At 38.1% G+C, this 17,092-nt stretch overlaps 1 protein-coding gene across 3 annotated transcripts in view; it reads left to right on the top strand.

Moving 5' to 3' along the window:
• Positions 1 to 17,092, top strand: part of LOC122078274 (protease Do-like 7) — a 68,389-nt gene that overhangs the window by 20,213 nt on the left and 31,084 nt on the right. For all 3 annotated transcript variants that reach the window (XM_042644196.1, XM_042644188.1, XM_042644205.1), the window contains 4 exons: positions 6,980 to 7,069; positions 15,847 to 15,912; positions 16,101 to 16,157; positions 16,775 to 16,840. In XM_042644196.1, the coding sequence (XP_042500130.1) occupies positions 6,980 to 7,069; positions 15,847 to 15,912; positions 16,101 to 16,157; positions 16,775 to 16,840 (279 nt within the window). The remainder of the gene's footprint in view (positions 1 to 6,979; positions 7,070 to 15,846; positions 15,913 to 16,100; positions 16,158 to 16,774; positions 16,841 to 17,092) is intronic.

Raw genomic sequence — 17,092 nt, 5'->3', positions numbered from 1 at the left:
TTTTTTTTATGGTAAGGGTTTTTAGTTTTTATATGATTTTTGATCCAATGCATCACATGTGCATCAGATTTTATACACCTCTCAATAATAATATGTAATTTGGAATCTTCATAAAAACAATTTTAAAATATCCAGTACATAAGGCGACCGCCTTGTACACTAAGGCGCTATAAGGCGTCGCCTTGCACGCCTTTCAGCGACTTAGTGTATAAGGTGGTCGCCTTTCACATTTCTCGTGAGTCGATGGATTGCCTTACTTCCAATGGACCGCACCAGCGCCGACGCCTTACCAGCGCCTTAAAAACTATGATTGTAGCCAGCCTGTTTATCACTGAACATATTCATAGGATTATTGACAAGAAAACCAAACTCTCTTGAATTCTCAGCTGAAGTGTGCCATAGCCTGGTACATTGCACTGGACCGAGTCACTTTAGTTTGCTTTTTACTCCTCCATGTAACCAATTTACCACCAACAAAATTCATACCCAGTAGTATCAGAATAACCAGCAACATCAGTGTGACTGTGACGATGATAAACAAGACCTTTCCATGGAGCACCTTTGAGATACTTTAGTATATAACAATTAACATGTTGCCTCTTAGTGGAAGTGTGAATTGCTTGGGATTCTCTATAAATTGGCTAATAACCCCGACAACAAATGAGATACTAGGCCTGGTGATAGTAAGATATATAAGTTTTCCAACTAATCTTTTGTATTGATGTAGGTAAGAAAAGTTATTGTCAATATCCACTCCTAGTTTCACACGAGCATTCATGGGGTGTATCAACTGGTTTACAACCTAACATATCGGTCTTAGACAAAAGGTCAAGAACATATATCTTCTGAGACAAACTAATGCCCTTCTTGCTTTGAACAACTCTGATACTTAGAAAATATCTGAGAACAGCCAAATGTTTCATCTGAATTTGTTGATGTAAGTAGGACTTGACCTCATCCATACCAGACTAGTCATTCCCAGAGACAATGACATCATCAGTGATGTTGTTCCATATATACTTCTTCAAGCAAGTCAAAATATAAAAAGGCATTTTTAATACAACAACAACAACAACAACAACAACAACAACAACAACCATAGCATTATCCCATCTAAATGGGTTCGGCTACATGGATCCAATAGAAGCAAATAGTAACAGAAGAAAAGACAATAGAAGGTAGAAAAGAAAAATGAAGAGCTAAAAGAAGCAAAAGGAGAGGTAAATTTTGCCCTGTAAGTCATAACTGGTCTTATCACTATCCTATAGAATTTTCACTTAAGTTTAAGGCATGCGTTTGTCACACAAACTCCCGTTGCACCTCTCCTCTTCATCCAGCCTACTTTAATTCTATGTGAGACATCATTCTCTATACCCCCTCATTGTTAATGGTTGACCCCCGCTAACGAAAGCATTTACTTTGTGATAGTTCTCACTCCTTGGAGTTTCACTGCTTCATCAATTGTCACACCTCATATACTTTTTTTTCTTCTTATCTTAAAACCTCTTGATTCCTAACTTATTCTTCATAACTACAGCTTAGTATTAATCCCTTTCACAATCTCATCAATTAGAATAATATCATTGACGAATAACATGCACCAAGAGACCCCGTCTTAAATGTGCTTGGTTAGATCATCTATGATGAACGCAAACAAATAAGGGCTTAGCGCTGATCCTTGATGCAACCCAATTGTAATTGGGAATTCACTACTTTGGCCTCAGCAGTTTTGACACTTGTCACTACGTCCACATACATGTCCTTAATAATATCCACATAGATATTTGAGTCCCTTTTCTTCTCTAGAACATGCCATATGAACTCTCTAGTGTTAGGATTTTTTGAGGTCTATAAAGACCATGTGAAGATTCCTTTTGTATGCTTTAATATCTCCATGAGCCTCTTTAGAAGGTAAATAACATCTGTTGTAGATCGCCCTGGCATAAAACCAAATTGGTTCTCCAAGATATTGTTTTCTCTTGTTAAGCGGGCTTCAATAATCGTTTCCCAAAGCTTCATAGTATGACTTATAAGTTCTATGCCTCTATACTTATTGCAGTTCTGTATATCACCTTTATTCTTATAAATCGGAACTACAATAGTTATCCTCCACTCATTAGGACTTTTCTTTGTGTACATAATTTTGTTAAACATTTTGGCTACCTAAGATATCCCCCAATCTCCTATGCTTTTCCACACTTTAATCGGGATCTCATCTGTTCCCTGCATTTTGCGGACTTTCATATTTCGTGGTGCATCTTTAACTTTGGTCTTGCCAACTTGCTATAGATAACCATGACCTATGTTGGCTTGATAACTATCCCCTTCCACTCCTAGAACGGGCCTATCAATTAAGGTATCTCCATTAAGTAGGTTGCCGAAATAATTACCCATCTCTCCAAAATTTCTTCCTTTTAATGCATTTGACATGGGCTAAATCCTTGCCGTTCCTCTCTCTTATTTTGGCTATCTGATAAATATCTTTTCCTCCATCCTTTGTATTAAGGATTGCATAAAGGTCATCGTACTTCTTCACTCTTGCTTTCCCATAAATCTTCCGGGCTTCATTTCTAGCTGCATAGTATCTCATTTTATCCTCTATCTTGTTGATCCTTTGCCAAGTCTTGAAGAGCTCTTTCTTCTTCTTGATGGTCGCGTCATCCCGCCACCAAGTCTCCCTGGGCTCAGAACGTAAACCTTTTGACAACTCTAGAATCTTTAGAGACCTTTTTAATATCAATTTGAGATAGAGGTCAGTAAATATTAACAACTAAAGAATTAAGAATTGAAACGAGCAACATGAGAAAAGGTCTCAAATTATTCCACACCATAGGTTTGGGTATCACCTCTTTGCCATCGACCGGGCATTAAGCCTCTCAACTCTCAAGTGTCAACAAAGCCATCCAGGTTATACACGATCGTATATACCCAACACCACCTCATATGCTCCTTTCTTTGAGGCGGATGAACTAGAGTTCATGTTTGATGAGAAAGAAGAGCACCCATCTCCACATTTATAGCTGATTTCCACCATGGTTAGACATTGCATCATGATAGGTAGTCCGAGCAGATTAAGTAGACAGAGACAAAGCATAACAATGAAGTGAAAGAGGGAGATGTGAAATGGAAACAAATTTATCAATAGAATAAACAACCATGGACTTTTGTGTGTAAGAACGAGTATGGAGAGAAATGGTTAACTCATGAAGTGTCAATGAGAGAGTAGGATTTCGAGACACAAAAGCAGTAGTTGTAGAAGATAGTAAGGGAGGATGGTCATTGTTTGTTGAAGCTGGCTTCTGACGGTGATGATACACCTATAGTCATACAGAGTACAGACGGGAGTATATGAGGTGGATCTAAAGAGGAAGAGTAGTAGGAAGGGGTGATGTTATTGGCTTCCTGTCTAAGGTATGACCCTCAACAAAGAAGCATGGAGTGGACTCTTAAAAAATGTAGCATTAGTTCTGGCAAATTGCTAATCGGATCAATAGCATAATATCCACGTTGAGTGTGTGAATACCCAAGATAAAAACTTTGACAACATGGGGAGCCAGTTTATCAAGACTTGGATGCGAAATGTGAACAAAGCAAGTACAACCAACTACACTATGTGGCAAAGTAACAATGGGGAAGAAGGAAAAGGGGGGGGGGGAGATTGAAATAGGATATTGATAATTCAAAACAGTGGAAGGCATCTGATTGATTAAGAACATATGCATATGAAACATCAATGAACGAGAAATTTCCAACAAACGCTGATTTTCCTTTCTACCATGCCATATGTTGAGGGTTATAACTTATAAGAACAACTAGTTTGCTGAATAATTCCATTCTCATAGCAAAACAAGGAAATTGAATTTTGAGGATACTCAAGTCCATTATCAGAATGGAAAATTTTAAGACAAGTACCAATCTGAGTTTCTATTTCATTATAGAAGTTTTTGAAGACAACTAAAAATTTGGAGTGACCTTTAAATAAGTACAATCAAGTTGAGAGGGTCTGCTTGTCCACAAAAGCAAAAAGAAACAAAATAAGAAAAACTTGACCGAATTTTGACATGCTAAGGACCCCAAATATCAAAATGAACCATTGAACCAAATGGTGACTTCTGGAAATATCATGCGATGGAAAGGAAGTACGATGATGTTTTCCAATCTCACAAGTGTTGCACTCAATATGAGAGAGAGAGATTTGCAGCTAGGAGCTATTTGTTGAATCTTTGATAGAGATAAGTGTCTGAGATGATAATGCCAACAAAGATGAGAGATACCACTAGAAGATGCAATCACTAAAGAAGATGAAGCATCGTCAAGGTAATACAAGCCATCCTTCTCGCTCCCTCTGCTGATCTTCTTCTTTGTCTGAAGATCATGAAAAACAAAATAAAAGGATAAAACATAATACAACGGTTTAGAGACTTAGTGATTTGACTTGCAAACAAAATATTCAAAAGTAATGACTAGTTTGATTGAAGGGAAAAAATACATCAGACTTACCAGTTATATGAGTAGAAGCACTGGAATTAATGATCCTGTAGTGAAAATACATCAGACTTATTGATGCAGATTGATTACCAAAATAGGCTTGTTTTATTAGGAATAAGCCTAAGGTTGGGTTCCATACATGTTAGGCCTTTGATCCCATGTGTTTTGAGTGTAATAGATCACTTTTATGGGTCTAAAATGGGGGGTCTAAGATTGAATACGGGATTACTAATTAGTTTCCATTTTCATTAGTTTCCTTTTTAGTTGGGCTTGATTTGAGTTGTATTTGTTTCTTTAGGAGTCAAGTTATTAATTGAGTCAAGTCATTAGTAGTTAGTTTCCTTTTTCAACTAGTTTCTAATTTCAGTTAGTTTCTAATTTCAGTTTCTAGTAACTATTGTATTAGGAGAATATTTGGTTTCCTTCTTGAGGAACCTTCTATTTTGTAATTCCCTCCCCCATTAACATTATAAATAAAGAAGAGGAGGCTCCTAAAAGCCTAGAATGATTTTGATAAAAAAATTAATGGCTGTTGCTATTGTCTTCTTCATGAAGAGTTGTCTTGTGTTTGATCAAGGCTGAAGGAATTGGTGTTTGATCCAATTGACTCCTTGCGGCGTGAAGTCCAGGAGGTCTACTTCAAGTATTATTCTCTTAAGTTTTTGTATCTCTTTCAAGACTTATTAGGGTTGCAAAACAATGTATGCAATCTATCACTCTGCTACCCAGAAAATTCTGCAAAACAGAGCATCCGGCCCTGCTGGAATGACTAGATCTGAGTATTTGATTAGTCCAGTTTTTTGATCAAAGGTTCCTCCCCATACCAGTGAGGATCGACCCAAATATTGGCTGATTCTACTCAGCCATTGATGAGATATTAGAAATCTCCAGATTTTCGTCTTTTAGTGAACTGAAGTTTCCATTTTCTGGATTCTGGTTCTACTGATCTTAATTGCATTTTCTGGACTGCTGAATTAAGTTTTCTGAATATTGAAGACTGTTAGTGCTTCAACAGTTTCTGATTTAATTCTAAAACTGCTACTGGGTTGGTTTATTCACAGTGTTACTGTCCTGACAGATCGATACTATTTCTGTGATCTGGTGTGACTGATTGTGACATATTTTCTGTCTTAATTCTGTTGTTAATTGATTCTGCTTACTGGTATAATTTCTGCTAGTCGATATTCCAGAATTCTGTGTTTGTTCTTTCTGGTTTTCAAATTACTGGTTAAATTCTGGATTATTGCTGCTGTCTCCTTTTGGGTGAATTTTGGTTGTTCTTTGGTTTATAAAATCCTGTAGTCTTGGGTCTGGTTTGGTGGTCCAATCCATCCCTACATTACTTACCAGTTATATGATTAGACACACTGGAATTAATGATCGAACTAGAGGAAGACAAAGATGCAAAAGTGCAGCATTACCTGTATGAGCAAGGGTGGCAGTGGATGGGTGGGTGGAAGACTCAAGTTTCTGAAGACGTTTCAAAAGCTGATTGTAGTCATCTCAAGACACAGAGGTTGATGAACTAGCTTCAGATGAGGAAGCAATGTTGGTACAATACATGATGCCTCAACAGAATTTCGAGCAGTTACTGCTGAATTAGCCATTTGCTGTGCCCACATAGGTTTGCCGTATTTTACCCAACATTTGTCAACAATGTGATTGGGTTTTCCACAGTGAGTACATTGATGTAGAGGCTGATCAGACAGCTGTCCTACACGACCACCACCACATCCTCTACCTTCCCCTAACCCACGCTCACGTCCAGGGAACATAGACCCACTTCCACGATCACTGGTATTACTAATAAATGCAAAGTTATATCTGAACGAGGAAGATGATGTAGATTTGAGAGATGGGGAGACAATCCGTTGAATGCCAAAGAACGCCACATTTACGGCAGGGACCTTTTCACCAGCAAGAAAGTGACTTTTAACAGGTTATAGCTTAGAATCCAACTTGAAATTGAGCAAGTTGAGATTTTAGTACATCAAGATCAGTAGAAAGGGGTTGGTAGGCATTTAGCTCTTCCCACATACTCTTCAGTGCTCTAGATACTTACCAACAGACTTACCGTCTTGCTTGAAGGAGAAGATGTTTTTGTATAGATCATATACTCGGGACATATTCTTGTCCTGAGAGAAACTCTCCTTAAAGTCATCCCACACACCTTTGGTGGTGGTATGAAACATAACATTAGCAGCAACAGATGGTTTCATACTGTTCCACAACCATACAAGTAGGGTTTTATTCTCACACATCCATTCTTTATATGCTATATCATCTGAAGATGGTGGGGCTGAGAACAGATAATCAAGTTTGCCCTTGGCATTGATGTAAACTTTCACTCAACTTGTGTTTTTGAGTTCTTATCTTCTGTTAGCACATAGTGTTTCTCTGGTAGACTTCTGGTATCCTGTTATTGATGTCCATATTGAGTTATGTGAAGATGTGAGCTCTTTAACCCTTTTTGGTGTTTTACATATGTTAGGTGGTGAGGGCACTTAGTTTTCTGCAGAAGGGATGGGATTCATTTGGGAATAAGTGGGAGGCAGTCACTATTCCTCGTGGTACGCTTCAGGTTTGTTGATTCTTATTCTATTGTTTTTTCACATTGTTGATCTCTGGATTGTCTTTGCAGTTGCTTTCTTTCTACAATGCTTTCTCAGAAATACAGTCCACTCTTGCAATAAAAGAGTTTCTTGCCATGAATGCAATTAGTTGAGCTTTTAAGATCATCTTTGGTTACTTCTATGTCAAATCTGGGACATTCTTGTGCTAATTTTCTCTTTGAATAGTTGAGCTTGATTGCCTAAGAAAATTTAGTTCATGAAGTTGATCTGGATTGAAAATGGAGGAAGAAGGGTCTGTATGTTGAAATTTGAAGCTATTATATTTATATCTGCATTGGCTTTGCAGGTTTTCCCTTGTATTATTTATTTTTTATGGTGTTTTCTGGTTTTGTTAGATAATCTATATGTTTGCTTGAACTTTTGTAATTCTCTGAAGCTGCAAAGGAGAATCGGACCTTTCTTTTCTAGAGTCCAGTTTTATATTGACTTGTCGACATTTTTTTTCTTCTATTTTCACCCTTTATTTGAAAATATGTGGACTTATTTTTTCAATTTGGAAAGCGTATTATATTTCTGATAATACGTATCGATGTGGGTAGCTGTCTCTGTAAGGCATTCTAATACACTGTACATGGTGGAATGCAGCGAGACATTCCTCTTGAGAATAAAAAAGAATTATTTGTGAAGGAAGTTGATGGGAAAGAAAAATAAAGCAGTTGAGAATCAGAGGTTTGGGGAATAATTCGACTGGTCAATAATGACAGAGGTCTCCTTTATTTATAAGAAGGTTACAACCATGATAGATTTCAAAAGTAGGGTGTTCGTTGACTAAACGTTCCCATCTACAAGAGTTAGTAGGGTAAATAGTAAAATATCCAAGATAATAATAAACTAACTATGGTCATCTCAACACTTCACGTCAAGTTGGTGCAAATATATCATATATGCCCAACTTGGTGACAAGAGGATGAAATGCCTTTCAGAGAACAACCTTAGTAAACACATCAACTAACTAATTTTCAGAACCAAAAAGGTATGTAAATTGTCCCATGTTCGAGCTTCTCTTTGATGAAGTGCCTATCAATCTCAATGTGTTGTTCTATCATGTTGGACAGGATTACGAGCAATACTGGTGGCTGCCTTGCCATCACAGTACAATCGCATAGGATCTTCAAAAACAATTCCAGGATCACACGTAGGCTATTAGGCTGGCCATATCAGCTCATAAATCCCATGTGCCATTGCATGATACTCAGCTTTGGCACAGAATGAGACACAATTGACTGCTATTTGCTTCGCCATGTAACGAGATTGCCCCTAAGAAAGGAACAATATCCAGATGTAGATCGCTGGTCATCAACAAATCCAGCCGAATCAGCATCAGTGGCAACTTCTATCATCAAGTGCTCGTTATTGGAGAAAATAACACCTTTCCTAGGGGCAGACTTCAAATATCTCAAAATTCGCAACATCAAGATGTGATGCCCGAGGATCATGGAGGAAGCGGCTAAAAATCCCTAGAACTAGGAAATATTAGACCTAGTGTGGGATAAATAAATCAGTCGACCTACAAGTCTCTGATATCATTCTTTATCAATAGATTCACCTACTGCATTGCTGAGTTGATGATTGGCCTCTATCAGAGCATCTGTAGGCTTGCATCCAAGCATACCAGTCTCACTAAGAAGATCTAAAACATAATTCTATTGGGAAATGGAGATATCTCCGCTGCTGGGAGTGCCTTGAGATTTGAGATCTCCTCATCATTGTTTCAAAATATTACTATATCGTCAGCGTAGACGATTAGAGAAGTAATCTGACTACCCTTTTTCTTAACAAACAAGGTATGATCAGCTTGACTATGTCTGTACCCAAATCTCTTTATAACTTTCATGAAGTGGCCAAACCATGCATTGGGAGATTGTTTAAGGCCATATAGTGACTTCTTCAACTTGCAAACATGGCCAGCATTGGATGAAGATGCAAAACCAGGAGGAAACTCCATCATAGTTGTCACGGCGGCAAGGCGAACCAAGGCGTTGGAGGGTTGCCTAGTGCTTAGGCGACAAGGCGCCCGCCTTAAGGTGAACAAGGTGACCCAGTGTTATTTTTTATTTTCACTATTTTTTAACATTATTTAGTATGCTACATATATCTTGTATCATAAAAAGTCGGCATTAAGTAACATCAAGTCATCAAAAATCAACATTAAGCCACATCAAATCATCAAAGATCAACATTAAGTCATTAAAAATCAACATTTAGGGAAACACCTTCGTTCTACAATAAGTTTTATTGGTCAAATGATTTTATTTTTACATTAGAATTTTTGTATTAGGTATAGGCGTATAGCACAAAATCAACTTTCCAGCAAATATAAGATTATTTAAATCTGAGTTGCAATGACAAAGTATTTTCTGGTCAAACTTATTTTAAAGTATGCGAATGCTGTTAAAATCTCTTGGATGTAAATAATATTATTTTACCGGACTTTTGGTTCATAGCAATGTTTTACCATGGTAAGATTTATAAAATTTTCAGAATTGCGAAAAACCCCATCATTTGAAAGTTGAAAATCGCCCCTATAACCAAAATCCAGTTTTTGTTCTTGGACTTGGGGATTGAGTTTTTATCCATTTGGAATTTGATTTTTAAACTATTTTTATTGGATTCGAATGGGGGGTATTTGCATATTTATGAATAATATCTTAAGCAAAATGAATCATTTACTTAAATGATATTTGGCAGAAATAAGTCCAAAAATATAAGGCGAAATGTAGTGCAATAAGGTGATAGTCGCCTAGGACCCAAGCAAACCGTCTGGATGCCAATGCGGCACCTCTTTGACAACTATGAAATCCATATAGATTTCCTCTTCAAAGTCCCTATTGAGAAAATCGTTCTTAACATCCAACTTATGAAGATTCCACCCCAGATTAGTAGAACATGACAACAATGCCCTAACAGAATTCATCTTTGCAACCGGTGCAAAGTCTCTTGGTTATCAATCTTATAGGTTTTGGTGAAACACTTGGCCACCAAACGTGATTTGTATCACTCAATAGTTCCATCGGCCCTTTGCTTGACTGTGAAAACCTATTTGCACCCAACCAATTTCTTCCCTTGAGGAGGGACAAGTTCCCAGGTACCATTTTTGCCTAGTGCTAGCATTTCCTCGACTATCAACCTTCCACTTCGGATCATTAATGGCTTCTTTCTCACCTTGTGGAATAGACACAGAAAACAACGAAGAAACAAAGGACCTTTAGGAGGGAGATAGAGATGCATAAGAAACAAATGGGAAATGAGATGTTGAGTACATGAATGAACTCCCTTTCACAGTCAAGCAAAGGGCTGATGTAAAATATGAAATATAAATAAGGAAACATGCGATATATTTAGAATGGAGCTACCTTTGGTTTTACTCTCTTTTTGCAGGTTTTGTATTTAAGAGGCCTTAAGGACTATTGGGCGCCGTATCTCTAATTTTACACGTAAAGATGTCCCGTTTCTTTTCATGGCTGCGAAGAGGATGAAATTTTGAGCAAGATGGACGTCTTGCATTAAAAGTTACATTTGTTTAGACACCCGTACACGTGACTATTCTTTTCGGGTCAGAAAAAGAATAATGGACCAGAACTGAACCGTCGGCAGTTGTCCCAGGGTACAAAAGAGAGACCCACCTTGGTCGACACACTCTCTTTTCTACTTTTTTGGATATTTTGTGAAGATTCTCTCTCCTAATTTCCACTTAAAGACAAGGGGATGGAAGGAATTTCCAAGTCAATTAGAAGATGTTCAAATCAGTCAAAGCAAGCATAGAAAATTCGGCCAAGAGGGTTGTGTGCAAGTTTGAAGAAGGGAGAGAAAATAAAGAGAAAAAATAGGAAAAAAGGAAAAGAAAAAAAAAGACAAGGTAATAAGAATCTTTCCTATTTTTTCTCCATTTTCTCCCCTCCACCTCACAAAATCGCCCAAGGGCGCCCACACTTGGGCGTTCTCTTCTCTCCCCTATTTTCTCTCCTTTTTCTCTTTATTCTCCTATTTTTCACCTCATCATTTTGGATCTAAAAAATCTCACCTGCCAATTGAAATTCCACCCTAAATTAGGAAACCTAATTCGTTCTCCTTTTCTCCCCTACTTTCTCTCTTTTTTCATTTTTTTTTCCCTCCTATCTCCTATAAAAGAGGGTCGACCATATAAAAAGAAGGGCGTCCTAAAAGATGGTGCCACTAGTGGAGTTGGGTGAGAGCACTGTCTGACGAAAGAGTAATATGCTGAAACAGGGGTAGACACAACAAATGGTGAATCCAAGTAGTATCCCATCTTGGATTGGACCATATCCAATCGTTGCACCTGTCTCCAGATCCTAAAATAGACAGAGTAGGAAAAAAGTGAACAGAACAATTCAAATCCTTAGTCAAACGATAAATGGAAAGCAAATTAGCACATAATTTAGGGACATGAAGAATAGAAGAGAGAAAGAGTGGGAGAACAAGACATGAAACCTTTTCCAGAGACAGGAGACAGGGAACCATTGGTAACACATACCCTATCCCGATAGAACAAGGCTTATAAGTATGGAAGACCTCAAAATTAATTGTCATGTGGTTGGTAGCACCTGAATCAAGTAACCACAAGGGTGAAGTAGGAGAAGAAACAAGGAAGGTACTTGAGTGAGCAAGACTAGACATAAGAGAAGGAGCAGAAGTGGTGCCTAACTGTGCCATTAATTGTTTGAGAGCAGCCATTCGTAGACGCACTGTCATCAGTTTTAGATAGATGAGCCTGGGAGTTTGCTTTCCTGGTTTGCTATTACGACCATGGAGCTTCCAGTAAGTTTCCCAGGCATGGCGAGGGCGACCACAATAATCGCACTGAACAGGCTCACGAGCATGGGTATTGGGTAGTCCCTTTAAAAGAATCATCAAGGGTAGGAGCAGCAAGTAGGGCTGATTGAATAGGAATTCTAGGGGGCATTATGACAGAGTGACGACGATCCTCAGACTGAATCATGTTATATGCTTGTAGGAGAGTCGGAAAAGTGTCACAACCTATTGCACCCTTACCTGATCATACTCGGGGTTTAGACGATCAAGAAGTCATACACCCATTCCATCACTCTCTCCTAGAATTTCCAGGTTTCCAGCATCAGTTGAGCAAACCATAGAGACCACATGATAGAAATCTAGCTGTTGCGAAAGAGTGCATAAAGTGGAATAATAAGCAGTAAGACAAATCTTTTGGAGTAGTGGAACGAATGGTACGATGGATCTCCTAAATGTGAGCATAGTTCCTTCCCTTAGAATAGGTTTGTTTGATTGCGTCCCATATTCCTTGGTAAAGTTGAGCAAGATGAAGCTGGGGCTGAAAGTACGCTCCATAGTGTTGAGCAAAAAGAACATGACAAGGGCATCATTAGCTAACCAGTCTTAGCGGCAGCTAGATCCATGGGTTTGCATGCATCCCCAGTGATAAGGCCGGAGAAGTTGTTCTCACGGATTGTAAGCAAGTAGGTAAGAGATGACATGAGAGTTTTGATCATTGAGCTTCATTAGGCCCATATTTAGTAAACAATGTATTAAATGCGTATTTTTGCTGTATCCAAACGTTTAATTTCCGAATCTGTATTTTTATGTATAAAACTTTAGATACGGAAAATACGTGTTTATTAAGGGATGTCGAATTAAACATGTATTTTTTCATATTATTGCTTTTGATAATATTTTTTATTTAAAAAATAAATTGATCTTCTTTGCCCTAATATTTATTTCAACTAATCATAAAAAGGGTCTTTTAAGTTATTTTTTGGCTAAAAATCCTAAGTACATGTATGTTTCATGGTAAATACATATCCATATATTTTTTTTTTATACAAAGCTGTCGTATTAAATACGTATCGTATCATTACTGTGCATGTTTTATTACGTCTGATTTTTAAAATGTATTATTGTCGTCTGACTTGTTCAATTGTCGTACGTATCCGTTCCTGTATCATTGTCATTCTCGAACTTACTAGCTATGATTAGGCCAGGGTTGAGAGATAGTTGGTTGCCTGTACAACGACCATCTTACACCCTCGGAGGGGATACCCTTGCTGGTATCATCAGTCGCAATAGCTATAGTGCAGAAGGGTGGCACACGTGTCGGCGGCAATGGAAGACGACAAAAACACAATTGGCGATGACATCTACAGTGAGGTGCACCAACCATAGGGGTTGCGACAAGGGAGACAAGAGCAATGGTGAAATAACCTAGAGGGGGGTGAATAGGTTATACTAGTGGAATTTTAACTCTTTTCAAAGTACTGTCCCTAGTGTGATTGTAAATAATAAATGCGGAATAAAATAGAACAAGCATAATCACACAACACCGAAAATTATAGTGGTTCAATTCAATCTGAGTCTAGTCCACTCCTACAAGAATCCTCTTGTAAGGTATTCCACTAGTTTTCCCTTTTAGTACGGTAGGTAAGGAAGAAAACCTTTATAATCTTCTTATGGATAAGAGTATCCTTACAAATCCCCTTTAAAGGTAGAGAGGCACGTTTACAATCTCCTTTGCAAGTAGAGAGGCACCTTACAATCTCCTTTAAGGTAGAGAGGCACCTTACACTCTTTTAAGGATAAGAGGATCCTTACAATCTCTTAAGGATGAGAGGGTCCTTACACAAGCCTAAGTGTAGTCTAGACTTAATGTAAAATAGAAAATGGAGAAGTGGAATAAAAGAGGATTACCTCCGGTGTGGTGCAAATGAAATATGCAATGATGATAGAATGAATGCACATTTTGAAGTCTTCTTGATGCTTGTAATGTAAATGCCAAGATGTAGATGAAGACTTGTAGATGGTCTTGAGTTCCTCTTGAATGTAAAATGAAGAATTTGAACTCAAGAGATGGTGTAGACCAATTCTCAATTCTAATGCTCAAATAATGCTTCTCCAAAGTTGAGATTAATTGTCAATTAATGAGTAGCATTAGAGGTATTTATAGGTGAGCTTAGGAGAGCATTTTAGGCAGTAAATTTCACATAAACGGTCATATTCTGGGTCCACCGGTTGACCGCCATCGGTAGCCGGTCAACCGGAAAGAGCTGTTATAGCAAAATATAACCGTTGGGGCACTTTGAGGCAGTCACGGGTCTACCGGGACTTTCCTCCGGTCGATCGGCTATGGTCTCAGACAGTTCCGGTCGACCGGGGCTTCCAGCTGGTTGACCGCCAACATGATAGACTCTATTTTGACAGAATGCTGTCATACTGACCAGTTGTCAGTATTTTGACCATAACTTTTTGGTCCAACCTCGGATTGACTTGAAATCAGTTGCGTTGGAATCGTGACTCGATTTCCTACAATTTCTATGAGGGTTTCATCTCCTGATACCACTCTAATATTACTCAAAATGCCCTTGAGTCAGGTTAATGTGGTTTTCACAGAATTTCACTAGAACACATTTTTCCTAATATGTTCCTCACCACTTAGAGAATTTCCATACTTGGTCAAGGTATGCTCTATGGTCATTCTAGTATGATGCAATGCACATGCATGTGGTGAGTGCATATATATATATATATGTATGTGGAAGTTACAAATTACATTGAAAATGACCAATCTATCCTAGTGGTCTTCTTCCTCACTTGATCCTTCCACTCTTTGGCACTTCATCTTCTTTTCTTTTTGTTTGCAATTCCAAGTCTTCGAGCTTCATGTCTTGACATCTTGAAGCTTGAATTCTTCTGATACCTTCTTCAAGTATTGATACCGACTTGTTGATACTCTTTATTTGATGACTTCAATCTTCATTTCTTCCTTTCATTCATCAAGTTCGATCTTTGATATGAAGTCTCTACAAAACAATACTTGAAGGTAAATTGTGAAATACCTTTATATGTTTGTTATCATCAAAACCAACTATAGGAGTGTGGGCATATCCCTAACAAATGGTAGCGGCTGATGAGGAAGCGAAAGGCGTGACAACGTGTGGTGTGGAGGTACCATGGCACGATGCAGTGTGTGGGGCACAACAATGCTTGGTGAGGAGGCGCGACGATGTGAGGTGGGAGGTTCGGCGACATTAGATCGCAAAGGCGTGACGACGGAGGGAGGTGTGGTGAGGAGGCATGATGGGTTAGGGTTTGTAGTGCATGGACTATACCATGCTAGACTAGGAGGTGAGGGCTCCCAAGGGATGTGGAGAAAACTAAAAAGAAAAGAAAATTTAGGGTTTTAGGCTTTGATACCAAGTTGAGAATCGGAGGTTTGGGGAACGATTTGACTTGTTAGTATTGACAAAGGTCACCTTTATTTATAAGAGGGTTACAGCCATATCTGATAAAGAAAGTAGGGTATCTACAAGAGTTACTACGGTAAATGGTAAAATAACCAAGGTAATTATAAACTATGGTCATCTCAACAAAAGCTGAAGACCGATAATCAAGCTACAATTTCCTCACTTTATAGTGATTTAATTTTCTTATGATTTTAATGATTTTTTGACAAAAAATAAATTTTAATGAAAAATATAATTTATCGGTACCTATGTAGATTATTCTCTCTAACATATAATAATACAACATGTTAGTGTAAGATCCTTAATAATTTTGTGAAGATCAAACCTCCCACATATGTTGATGCCCATAGCTTGTTCTATAAACTTGATTGTAGGGTTCCTCAAGGGAACCCTTAAAGAGTATGTTGGACTATTGTATAATAAATATATTGCATTTTGAAAAATATTTGAGGAATTTTGTTGCTTTGTGTGACATTATTTTGTCCCCATTGTAGTTGACGTTTCTTCATAAAGGATTTGATGAGACACGTCGTCTTGGTCTCCGGAGTGAAATAGAACAGGTACCAATTTTCTTGCAAGGCCATTTGGTTATTTATTTCCTTGATATTTACTTGTTTCTACAAGTCTATTTTCTTCATGAATTCTTTCTTTTTTAAGGCAGCTAACTACAATTTCTCATACCGGAATTACATGCATGCACGCACAAATAGAAAGTGGCTTTAATGTACTTGTCCTGTTGCTTGAGCAGATGGTTAGGCATGCATCTCCTATTGCTGAGACTGGAATGCTTGTTGTTGATTCTGTGGTGAGTAGATTGTTGTTTGATTATTTAACAAATTGGTGGAGGATTAGAGGTGATTAACATTCTTTCCGTTCTCTTGAGAAAAATAATGAATCTATTCAGAATGTATTGTTGGAGGTGATGGTCCTCGGCCAAGCTGGTGCTGGAGGCTTGTTTTTGGAAGAACCCAAGGCTTGAGCACCAAGCTTCTTGTTGGAGTTGCTGCTGACAATGTCGGTTGCAGCTGTGATGAAAGAAGGGAAAGACATTAAGGCGAGAGCCCTATGTTGGATTGGGATAAAAGCATTGGGGTCACTGTCCACTATAGTATTTTAGCCATCAACACCTTTTGTCCCCCCTCTTTTAGGTTTTTTCCCCCCTTTCTGTCCTAGATTCCCTCACATTACCCAAGTCTTTTATTTATTTTTCCTTCTATGTCACAGTACCTCAGGTCCTTATGCAATTACCAGTGCCAATATGGTGATGCTGAGGTGGCCACCTAGGTGCCATGGCACCTGGCGATTGTGTAGGCTCACCTTTGTGCCTCAACAACAATGAATAACATATAACATGTTAGTTAATTTACTATATTATTTTTTTCTTAACTTGTCTAATTCCCCTCTATAACATATATATTGCAGGTGCCAGGTGGTCCAGCTCATAAGCATTTGGAGCCAGGCGATGTGCTTGTTCGGGTGAATGGAGAAGTAAGTTCTTTGTGTAAATATCCAACGTTTATTTCAATGTTGATGGATTTTCATATTTTCATGGTCGACTGCTAGACTGAGGCTCTCTTTGGTATAGTTTAAATTTATGTTATCTGACACATAAACATAAATAGAGGTATTTGGTCTGATTTATGACCCGTATTTATAATTAATATAAATCAATATACCACTAAATTCATAAACATGTTGAAGGATGTTTATGATTTATTGGGATAGAGCGATTATTTTGTT

The sequence above is a fragment of the Macadamia integrifolia genome, chromosome 1, assembly GCF_013358625.1.
Source record: "Macadamia integrifolia cultivar HAES 741 chromosome 1, SCU_Mint_v3, whole genome shotgun sequence".
Classification (NCBI taxonomy): Eukaryota; Viridiplantae; Streptophyta; class Magnoliopsida; order Proteales; family Proteaceae; genus Macadamia; species Macadamia integrifolia.
Note: the sequence above shows the minus strand (reverse complement) of the source record. Positions and strands in the feature narration are given on the sequence as shown.